General features: G+C 38.2%; 1 protein-coding gene across 1 annotated transcript in view; it reads left to right on the top strand.

Annotated features, from left to right (window-relative positions):
* The window catches only part of ABCD3 (ATP binding cassette subfamily D member 3), a 116,408-nt gene that overhangs the window by 90,851 nt on the left and 13,313 nt on the right, over positions 1–12,244 (top strand). Inside the window, exons 17-20 of the mRNA XM_037826594.1 lie at positions 11,211–11,288; positions 11,395–11,460; positions 11,563–11,652; positions 12,055–12,174. Coding sequence (XP_037682522.1) covers positions 11,211–11,288; positions 11,395–11,460; positions 11,563–11,652; positions 12,055–12,174 — 354 coding nt within the window. The remainder of the gene's footprint in view (positions 1–11,210; positions 11,289–11,394; positions 11,461–11,562; positions 11,653–12,054; positions 12,175–12,244) is intronic.

Genomic DNA, 12,244 nt, shown 5'->3' with positions numbered 1-12,244 from the left:
TTCTTGAATCTGTAACTTTATGTCTTTTTTAAGAGTTGGAAAATTTTCGGTGATTATTTCCTCCATTATTATTTTGCCCCTTTTCCCTCCTCTTCTCCCTCTAGGACACCCATAGCATATATGTTTGTTTCCTTCATTTTATCATTCAGTTCCCTAAGACTCTGCTTGTATTTTTCCATTCTTTTCCCTGTCTGTTCTTTTATGTGTAGGATTTCAGATGTCCTTTCTTCTAGTTCACTGGTCCTTTCTTTTCCCTCTTCAAATCTGCTGTTGTATGTCTCCTTTGTGTTTTTCATCTCTTTTGTTGTGCCTGCCATTCCCAGAAGTTCTGCCGTTTGTTTTTCTCAAGCTTATGAATTCTTCTTTATGGTCACCCAGTGTCTTCTTTATGTCCTTCATCACTTTTGCCATATTTTCCTTCAGCTCATTGATTTGATTTAGAAAATTTGTTTGAACATCTTTAATTATTTGTTTTAACTCCTGTATCTCAGTTGAAGCGTGTGTTTGTTCTTTTGGCTGGTCCATATTTTGGTGTTTCCTAGTATGGCTTAGGATTTTTTGCTGTCTAGGCATCTGATTTTCTTGATTAGTTTATTCTGGAGCTCATTTTCATACTTTTACCTAGGGTTTTCTTGTTGATTGGCTCTGTTCTCTAGCATTCAATTCAACTTATTCTAGACATCTAGCATAGCTTCTATTTCGTTTATTAGAATTTTTCAGCTGTTATTTTTCTGGTTCTTGCACTGCTTCTGTGTAACCTTTTTATGAGGGGATCTCCCTATATATGATCGACCCCAATCAGATTTTCCCAGTCCAGCAGGCCCATGTCTCACGAGGAGGGCATAATCTGTATCAAGTTTCCAGTTCTTCGCTCCGATCTCAGCCGTTCCCCCCATTCCAGACTGGTGTACTACATGTTTCTGGTTACAGAAGTCCCTTAAACAGTTGTTCCAGACACTTCCTGGCTATTTGCCCTGCCCTAAGGGAGTAACTAAATTCCATACCTCACCACTCCACCATCTTGGCCCCCTCTCCTATGAGGTTTTTTTTTTTTTAATTTAATAAATTTTATTTTGAAATAAATTCAATCTTACAGGAACAGTTGCAAAAACAGTACAAACCCCATACATAGAACTCCATCAAACCCCGACCCCCCTCCCCTGATACCCTGATCCACCACCTTTAACATCCTGTCACACCACCATTTCTTTCTTTTCCTCCCTCTGTCCCTTCCTCCCTCCCTCCCTCCCTATCATCTGTTGCTCTCTCCTCTGAACATATGTGAGCAAGTTGCACATATCTTTGAACAAACAATACAATTCACATATACCTTTCCCATGGAAAGAACATTCTTTTATGCAATCTCATTAAGCGCAGCTAAGAAGTTCAAGAAATTCAACATTGATATAAAGCTTGCATTCTGTATTTCCTTTTTTTCTTTCTCTTGTGTCCCATCTGTGTCCCTTTGAGCCTTCTCTCCTCCATCCTCAGATCCCATCCAGGATCATCCTTCACATTTAATCGTCATCTATTTAAGCTGTCTTTTTTTTTTTCCAATTGTGGAAACATATATATAGCCTAAATCTTCCCATTCCACCCTCTCCCTAGCATTCCATTAGTGGGATTATCACATTTAGAATGTTGCAATGCTATCACCTTCCCACCATCCATTTCTAGAAGTTTCCCTTCACCCCAAACAGAAACCCTACACTCATTTCTTATTGCTCCTTCCCCCACTTCTCGGAACCCCTACTCTGCTTTTCATCTCTGTGGTCATATTCCCTGATACTTTCTTTGTGTTTACCTTGGGGCTTAAATTTAACATCTTAAATCTATAACAATCTTGTTTTTCTTTGATACCAACTTAACTTCAATATGACACATAAACTTTGTTCCTATACTCCATCATTCCCCCACCTCTATGTAGTTCTTGTCAAAAATTACATATATTTTACATTGAGTCCAAAACCACTGATTTATCATTACAGTTTATGTATTTTAGATCCTGTAGGAAGTAAATAGTGGAGTTATAAATCAAAAATACAGTAGTATTGGTATTTATATTTACCATGTGATCTTTACTGGAAATCTTTATTTCTTCATATAGTTTCAGTCAATTGTTTAGTGTCCCTTCCTTTCAGCCTTCTCAACTCCCTTTAGCCTTTCTTATAGGACTGATTACTGGTGATGAAGTCCCTCAGCTTTTGATTATCTGGGAATGTTTCCATCTACCCCTCATTTTTATCCTCCAGGTGTTTGTGAATTCTCCAAGTCTCTGATGGTTATTGGCTTCTGTTTGTATTCCATTGTGGTCAGAGAATGTGCTTTGAACAAATTCTTTTTTTTTTTTTTTTAATTGAGGCTTGTTTTTATGTCCCAGCATATGGTCCGTTCTAGAGAAAGATCTGTGATCACTAGAGAAGAATGTGTGTCCTAGTGACCTGGAATGTAATATTCTATGTATGTCTCTTAAAAGTCTCAGACATAAAATTCTGTCTCTCTCTCCTTTCTTTGTTTCTCTGTCGGTAGGGCTCCTTTTAGTATCTGACGCAGGGCAGGTCTTTTATTAGCAAAATCTCTCAGCATTTGTTTGTGAAAAATTTAAGCTCTCCCTCAGATTTGAAGGAGAGTTTTGCTGAATAAAGTATTCTTGGTTGGAAATTTTTCTTTCTCAGAATTTTAAATATGTCATGCCACTGCCTTCTCACCTCCGTGGTGGCTGCTGAGTAGTCACTACTTAGTCTTATGTTGTTTCCTTTGTATGTGGTGAATTGCTTTTCTCTTGCTGCTTTTGGAACTTGCTCCTTTTCTTCAGTATTTGACAGTCTGATCAGAATATGTCTTGGAGTGGCTTTATTTGGATTTATTCTATTTGGAGTTCGCTGGGCATTTATGCTTTGTGTATTTATATCGGGAAGTTTTCCCCACCAATTTCTTTGAATACTCTTTCTAGACCTTTACCCTTCTCTTCCCCTTCTGGGACACCAATGAGTCTTAAATTTGAACGTTTTATTTGATCTGTCGTATCCCTGAGATCCATTTAGATTTTTTCAATTTTTTTCTGCATTCTTTCTTTTGTTCTTTCATTTTCTGTTCTGTGGTCCTCAAGGAGGCTGAGTTGTTGTTCAACTTCCTCTAATCTTGTATTATGAGTATCCAGAGTCTTTTTAATTTGGCCTACAGTTTCTTTAATTTCCATAAGATCTTCTACTTTTTATTTAGTCTTGCAATGTCTTTTTTATGGTCTTCTAGGGTCTTTATGTCTTTTATGTCCTGTGCCATGTTCTTCTTCATGTCCTTTATATCCTGTGCCATGCTCTCATTGCCTGTCTGTAGTTCTTTGATTAATTGTGCCAAGTACTGTGTGTCTTCTGATCTTTTGATTTGGGTGTTTAGGTTTGGGTTCTCCATATCATCTGGTTTTATCATAAGCTTTATGATTTTCTGTTGTTTTTGGCCTCTTGGCATTTGCTTTCTTGATCTTTAATTTGTCAGAATTGCAGGTTGGTGGCTTACACTGTCTCCAACCAACCAGCAGATGGCATCCGTGAATCACCAATTCCCCTGAAGTCAGCTCTCCCCAACCCACTTTGTGGTGTGTGAGGATCTGACCCCCATGGGGTCCACTCGGTGCACTTAATTTGGGTGTGCTGTCAGTGCCATCCGCCCTGAATGAGGGGCGTGTGTCTGAGCGGTTAGGGAGGAAGGGCAGCTTTAATAATCAGACCTCCCAGGTGTTCCCGGAGATTTAAGGCTGTTCTCTGCCACTGACCCAAAAGTCCTTGGCATTGGCGTAGGTTCCCTGGGATTTCCAAGTGGTTCCCCCTTCCCTGCTGTGCTCTTCCAGGACCTCTGCTGAGGGAGGGAGGGCCATGCCATGTCACAAGTGCGTGCCGGCCTCCAGGGAAGCCCTGGGACACCGGGCTGTGCAGGGGCGTTCCCAGCCTGCTTCAAAGATGGTTGAGCGGGACACATTAACTTCCTCCTTATTCACAGCTTTGCCCTCCCAGCTCCGGGACAATCGGCCGTGGGTGTATTCAAGGCCACTGTCCATAGCCGATATTGTGGCATGTGAGCGGTGCTGCGGGAAAGACTCCCTGTCACACTGGGTTTTTTGGCACGGCTCTGTGCTGTGGGTTCGACCCGGGGCAGGAGTGCCCCCGCCCGCTGGGGAGATGGCTGCAAGTTGTGCGTTTTTTTCTCCTTTTTAGCCTATAATTCTTGACTGGTGTGAGGAGGTATGGCCATGTTCCCCCAGGCTCTGGGGTCTGGTTCTGAATGGAAAGGGCCCCACCCCTTTCCTCTTGGAGGAGATAGACCCCCTAGGGGAGGTCATTAGCATTTCAATGGTCTGTCTCTCTGTTTGTGGTATCTCCACCCTTCTCTGAGTCACAGCACTGAGAACTGAAAATGGCTGGGGCTTTCTCCACCGAGCCAAAAAAGAAACAGATAGTCCCCTTCAAACCTGGTCCAAGACGACCCTCTGGCTCACCAAGGTCAGTTGTCACCCAAAACCTCTGTCTATTTTTGGGGGATTCATACCTGTAGTGAGCAGTTCACACTCACTACTTAAAACCCCAGTTGGAGCTCAGCTGAGCTATATTCGCTTGCTGGGAGAGAGCTTCTCTCTGGCACCACGAGGCTTTGCAGCTTGGGCTATAGGGGAAGAGGTCTCATGACTTGGATCCACAGGTTTTACTTACAGATTTTATGCTCTGATCTTGGTCATTCCTCCCAATTTAGGTTGGTGTATGATGAGTGGACAGTCTCGTTTGCCCCACCCCGCAGTTATTCTGGATCATTCACTAGTTGTTTCTGGTTTTTTTCAGTTGTTCCAGGGGGACTACTTAGCTTCCACTCCTCTCTATGCTGCCATCTTCCCTCCTCTGTCCTATGACTTTTGAAGATGCATTTTCTTGATTTGGCATTTGCCAGGTTACTGCAGCCCTTTAAGTATTGTTTGTAGTTTTGAGGAAGTTTAATATCTTTAAATTTGGAATAATGGCTGCCCTCAGAACCAGCCCCTAGCAATCTGAAGTAGCTGATCAAAAGCAGTGATCAGACCACACACCCCTGGAGTTTGGAGGACTAGGTCCTTATAGTCCATCCTGGTACCAGCAAGGTGCACCAGGAACCCTGGCTGCAGTCCCCACTGCTGCCTGCCAGAGGGCTGGGGACGGGGGTGGTAGCTGCTGCAGGGATGGTAAAATTCATCAGTTTTACCAAAATTTACCAGCCTCTTCCTCCAATTCTTGCTTGGATGCTGTTCCAGTAGACTCCAGAGTTTCAAAATAATTGATTCAGGTAGTTTTGTCAGTTCAGTAGCTCTTTTGGTGGAGGGACGGATTCCTGGAGCTTCCTACTTTGCCATCTTCCTACATTCCATCTCTAGATTTACTGTCTTTCTGGCCAGTCACTGTAACTTCGCTTTTATAGTCTCAAAAACCCCTTCCTTTTTTGCTCTTATTTTGGTTTCTTTTGGAAAGTCTTATTTGAGCCTCTGGATATTCCCCTACTTGTTCAGGTTTTTTAGTTTGTGACCCATGTTCCTTATCACTTGGTGTCTATCCTATGGTTCTTGTTTTGTTTTCTCCACTGGGAGCTGTTTTTCTGACTTCTGTCTTTTGGGTCCACAGCTATGAATTCCTCTTCTGTTTCTTTGACTTAAGGTATTGTAAGTTAGACTTGGCCTTTTTTCATTTATTGAATCTGTTGTCTTTCTTAACATAACCTTCCTTTATTCAACAAACATCCTTCAGTCTTTTTTTAAGCCTCAATTATTTTCTACCGCTCTGACTCACTTGAAGATGAGGATTCCTTTTGCCTGGAAAGAGGTACGGTAAAACTGAGACTTGGCCACCAAAAACAAATGTCTCCTACTTTATGATTCATGTGTCTTTTTGGTTACCTTATATGATAAGCTTCTTTGGGAAAGTAGATTTAATATCTTATTCCTTTATAAACTCTTTTAGTACAGACATAAATGTATCTAGATATTCTTCTCTGAGATATGTAGACTGATGACACCCTAAGAGATAACAATTTATAGATTATAATGTGGAAATTAAAATAGCACTCTTAAACTTACTTATTCAAAGTTTTACCATTTTAGTAATGCATATGTATAGTGTTTAAAGAAGCCATTAAGTCTTAATGAAAAGTATGCTTTTATGTAATCTCTCTTTTGATTAAACCATGCATGTAGAATTTTTTTGATGATGATTATTATGTTGTATCCATAGGAAGTAGGATTTACCAAGGAGTATTACTTCTCAGGGATGATTTTTATTGGTAAAAATATGATGGTTCAAAGCATTGTTGGCCCCAGTAAAGCAGTCCTGGAATCCCAATGATACACTGTTATTAAGAACTTAATTTTCAGTTACAGTTACCCTTGGATTTTAGTCTGAACTCAATCTAGGAAAGATATATTTTTATAAATCTTTAATATGGAAAAATAGTTATTGGCTTACCATGACTGATGTCATGATTGGAGGTTTTTATCTAGCACTGCCAAAAGTCTTGGTGTTAAAAAAAAGTTAATGCTGAGTCTAAGATATTTGAGCAGAAAAGAGTACCTAAGGATTTCAGTAAGTCTAGTTGCTACTTACACATATGAAAACAAACTTGGCTTTGGGTTTCTTAGCATATTATAACAAACAGTGTGGGAGGGGCATTGTTGGAGGCAGGAATACTGATACCAGTGAAAACCACAGTGGAAACCACAGTTTAGCAGCTGACATTATTCAACTGAAGCATAGTAGTAGGGAGCCATTTAATTAATAGTTCTCTGAATCTTTAAAGCTCCTAAGGATATCATGGTTATAGAAGAATACAGTTATTATATGTAATAACGTTTTGTCCTCAAGTAGTTTAAAGAATATCCAGTATATTCAATTTTAGAGAACAAAGAAGTCATAATTGGGTAGAAACAAGTCCTTCAAAATGATTCTATAAAAGAGTTTCTCCCTAAAAGGATCAGTTCATTCATCTAAAGATCATTCAGAATAGGTTATTCTCTAATATTGGTTTTTTTAAGTTGTGGTATTTTATTATAGTTAACTCTGAGGTAGGTGAATTAGGCAGAGTTCTCTAGGAAACAGAACCAACAGGAGTTACCTATAAATATTATGAGTTTTTTATAAGAATTGTCTCATGGCAACTATGGGAATGGCCAAGTCCAGTTTCTCTAGGTCAGGCTGCAAGCTAGGAACTCCGATGAAGGTTTTCCATGAATTCCTTAGAAGAAGCTGATGGGCTGAAGTAGAGATGGAAATTCTCTCTTCTGACTGCTGAAATCATCACTTCTCATTTTAAAGCCTTCAACTAATTGAATGAGACTTCTCTCATTATTGAAGTCAGTCTCCTCAATTGATTGTAGATGTAATCAGCCATAGATGCAGTCAACTTACTAGTGATTTAAGTCCATAAAATATCCTCATAGTAACAGGCTAGGGCTTACTTGACCAAACAACTTAGTGGGTACCGTAACCTGGACAAGTTGACACATAAACTTAACCATTACAGTAGGCTAGTAATTTTCAATCTTTCTTTGGAGGCTCATTCTGAAATAAAAATTTTGGCAACACATTGAAAGGTAATCTAAAATAAAGGTTTCAGAAAGTTGGACAAACTTAAATATAATATATAGCAGTGTAAACAATGTAAATGTTATTGGTTGTTTTAGTCCAAAAGCTTTAATATCTTCAACTGTGCCATCTGAAATGTACTTATGAATTAGTATTGTAATATGATCTTTCAAGGTGGCTTTTAAAGTAATTTTACTAATAATAGAACTTATAAATGACAGCTTGACTTTTTCTAGTTCACTAGATTTTCCCCGTTTTCATTTGGTTTATAAAATTTGAGACTCCTAATTAGTATATATAAAGACAGCAGAAAAATTGTCAAAGCTTTATTTTGAAAATGTATTGTTTCCTCAATTGTGTAGGATGCAAATTTGGCAACCCTATTATGGATTCTTGGCATTGGCGTGCTCTGGCACACTGAGAACCTGAGAACCACTGTCCTGGGTACGATTTTTATCTGTAAAGTACAGTTTTCAGCCATACCTTCTCAGCTAGATCAGTATTCACTTTTAAAGTGGCTGGCTTAGATAAACCTTGGTTCCTGTACATGGATTATAGTCAGAACTTCAGAGCTAGGAGATACTTTAAAAATCATCTATTCCAATCCCACCTTTTGCTTATGAGAAAATAGACCTAGAGAGGTTACTCAGTTAATTAATAATGAAATTGCTGTTTATTAACTGTCTGCCATGAGGAAGACATTATACTAGATCCTTTATTTAAAAAGACTCTAATTTTACCTTTGAAATATCCCCATGAGATACTCTATATTATTCTGATTTTACATAATTATACTAATTTCCCTCACATATTTATTCTCTTGTCGATAGCATTACTTCTTATCTTCTGCTCTCTGATTCTCAAATTTCCAATATTTCCAGCTCCATCTTTACTCTCAGCCGATGAATTAGCTTCTTCCTTCAGTGAAAGAATTAAAGCAATTGACAGAACTACAAACACTTCCTCACTTATCTTCATCTAGAGCTCTTTTGTTTTCTTTTATGTTCATTTCTTTGGTAGTTTCATATCTCATGGCTTTAAGCCCACCTACCTTGTGTAGATGACTTTATGTCTTGAAACTAGACTTGACCACTGAACTACTTCATATTTTTACATCTAACACAGTCAGCATCTCCACTTGTACATCTAAGGGACATCTCAAAATTAATGTGTTCAGAATGAAACTTCTGTCTGTGCCTAAAAAATCTACTTTATTTTCAGTCTTCACTAGCTCAGTTGATGAGGCCCTGTTTCTCCATTTGCTCAGGCAGAGAACCTTAGCATTGTCCTGGACTCCTTTCTTCTCTCATATCCCACAACAATCCACCAGAAAATAATCTTGGCTCTACCTTCAAAGCAGAGTGCAATAAGAATCTAATCATTTCTTATAGCTACTGTTACCACCTGTTCTAAACTACCATCCTTTCTTGCCAGTATTATTGCCTTGGCCTCCTGATTGATCTCTCTGTGTTTTAGTCAACCAGGTTGCCATAACAGATAGCCCATAATGGGTTGGCTTAAGCAAAGGAATTTATTGTCTCATGGTTTCAGAGACCAGAAGGCTTGCTTCCTTCCAGAGTCTCTAGTGTTCTGGCTGGCTGACAATTCTTGTGGTTTCTTGGCTTTCCCATCACATGGCAATGTCCTTTCCTTTCTCTTCCAGGTTCTGGTGTTTTGCAACTAACAACTCCTTCCCATGGCTTTCTCTCTGTGAATCTGAATTTCTTCTGCTTATGAAGGAGTCCAGTAATCTGGATTAGGGCCTGCCTCATTCAGTTGAGCCATACTTTAACCAAAATAACATCTTGAAGAGTTCATATTTATAATGGGTTCACACTCACAGGAATTTGAATCAAGACCAAGAATATGTCTCAATTGGGATACATAATCCCCCTCCACCAAGCCCTTTTTCCACCTTTGTCCCTTTTATTAAAACATGGGCCTAGTCATTTCACCTCTCTGCCAAAATAATAATAATAATAATAAATATATAATGAAAATATAAATATGTATATAAATATATCAATTTTCTGGTGGTTCTCCATTTCATTAGTGTAAAAGCCAAAGACCTTTTGTTGGCGTACAAGGCCTTATACAATTTGCCTGCTACCACCCTACCCCTATTCTTATGATTTGCCTGCTACCACCCTACCCCCATTCTTTACCTCTCTGAGCTAATTTCCTATTACTCTTTCCTGCTGTTCATTGTTTTCTAGCCAAATCAGCTTCTTTTCTGTTTTTTGTTTGTTTGTTTGTTTTATTTTTTTTAACAGGCCAGACACACTTCTGTCTTTTCTGCTTCAGTGCCTTTGAATTGGCTTTTCAGGGGGAGGGTAGGGGGATGGGGATTGGGAAATGGGGAGGGGTCAAATAGTCTTCTTCCTGATAATGTCCCTAATTCACTCCTTTACTTCTTTCAAAGATTTAATTGTTCTCAGTGAAGCCTACCCTGACCACCCTGATTAAAAATGCGACTCCTGCTGTCCATTACCCTGATTTTTTTTTCATAGCACTTTATTTCTAACATACTATTTAATTTAGATGATGAGTATTCTTTTTTGTATGTCTCTTCCCATTAGAATGGTAAACTGATAAAAGGATTTTTTTTTTTTGTCTTTTATTCATTAGTGTAGCCCTGTTGCCTAGAACAGAGCCTGACGCAGAACACTGAGTAAACATTTACTGAATGATAGGAACCTGAGACTCGACAGTTTAAAATTTTTGTCAAAGGCGGGTTATTCAGCTGGTATAACTCATATTTTCTGACGTCTTCTTTCCTACTATGCTACAGCTAGAATTAGAACCTAAGTTTTATGATTCTTTCCAGGACTGATAAGATGACCCACAGTATAGAATTTATACACTCTTTACATTTTTTCTCATTTGTTCTTATCTTTACATTGTTGCAGATCAGTTTGATGGCACTTGTAAATATTTATAATGCACATATACTTTGACTTCTGATTTTGAAGAATCTAATTTGTAGAAACATTTTCCATTAGTACATAACTTTACTTGCATGCCCAGGGATTCATTGCAGTAATATCTAAAAGAGCAAAACAAAATGCAAACAACCTAAATATTTATCAAAAGAGGAGTATTTCAATAAATATGAGACATCCTTACTATGGAATATACTGCAGGTATTAAAAAGGGGATGAGGGGATCTGAATATACTGATCTGGAAGAATTTCTGCAATATATTGCTAAATAATAAAAAGTTATAGAACAGTATGTATAGTATGATTCAGTTTCCTTTAAAAAGATTGTTTGTGTTTGTGTATATACATATATTTATTGTTTTTTAAAATAACAATTTTTTTAAACTTTAGCTCTTTGTATTCAGGTTGAGATTAAGTTGATGACATCGATTAATTGTGGCTTTTGAGTGCAACTTCACCAAGTTAAGAAGTAATACATCCTCACCAAAAAAATGTAACAATACAGATAAAAAGTAAACAAAAGTAGCTACCGTATCCCTTCACTGCTTCTCCATTTAATAGCATGTTTACAAACAAAATAGAAAGCTTATAATTAACAAAAAGCTATTTGACTGAAGAAAATATCCACTGATTATATATTCACTCTTATTTAGCTAACTCAGACTAATTTCCATTTCAGGTTCGATCTGGGGCCAATGTTCTAATTTGTGGTCCAAATGGATGTGGAAAGAGTTCACTTTTCCGTGTTCTTGGTGAAGTAAGTATAGATTGGCTTCAGAATTTTCTGGTCTTATTTTGATGTGTTATCCACCACATCAATAAACTCATAACTGCTTATCCCACCTCCCTCTTTCCTTTTATAGTTATGGCCTCTTTTTGGAGGACGTCTAACTAAACCTGAGAGAGGAAAGTTATTTTATGTTCCTCAGGTAAGACCTTGTTTGAGTTATTTCATAATCTTTCATTTAAAGATCTTTTTATTTGTTTATTTTTCAATTCACTTCTGATGACTTTTGCTCTACTACCATCAGAGACCTTACATGACCCTTGGGACACTTCGAGACCAAGTGATATATCCAGATGGAAGAGAAGATCAGAAAAAGAAGGGGATATCTGACCTAGTAAGGGAATGTTTATATCCCAGACCTACTAGAAATAGTCTATTTCAGATTCTTTATCTTAATCAGTTAAGTATTACAAACACTAGATTGTCTATCCTAGCTTGTCATTAATTAACACTTTCCAGGTTGAGGTAAAACTTGAGTATTTATCTTTACTATGGTTTGGTTTCTCATTGTCCCCATCTTTTAGTGTTGCACAGTGGTGTTACTCTCTTTAGGCTGCTAGATATGTTTTGTCAAGGTTAGTGTAGATAGAAACTGAAAGGTTCAGTGCTACCTTTGTGCCACATTCTTTTGTGAAGTGTGCCTCTTTAAGTGATATTAGCAATAGAATTATAAAAAAAGATGGAGAAAGTTGGTTTATCTTAAGCTTAGTGTCATTTTCAATTATTTCACTGAAAGGTACTGAAGGAATACTTAGACAATGTCCAGCTGGGTCACATCCTTGAACGTGAAGGGGGCTGGGACAGTGTGCAGGATTGGATGGATGTACTCAGTGGTGGAGAAAAACAAAGAATGGCGGTAAGTATGCTCAGAAGAATTGTTCAAAAACTTAACTAGTTGCATGAAATCACTCATGTAGTCTGGTATG

Source organism: Choloepus didactylus, chromosome 2 (assembly GCF_015220235.1).
Source record: "Choloepus didactylus isolate mChoDid1 chromosome 2, mChoDid1.pri, whole genome shotgun sequence".
NCBI lineage: Eukaryota > Metazoa > Chordata > Mammalia > Pilosa > Megalonychidae > Choloepus > Choloepus didactylus.
This window is presented reverse-complemented; position numbering and strand designations above follow the sequence as displayed.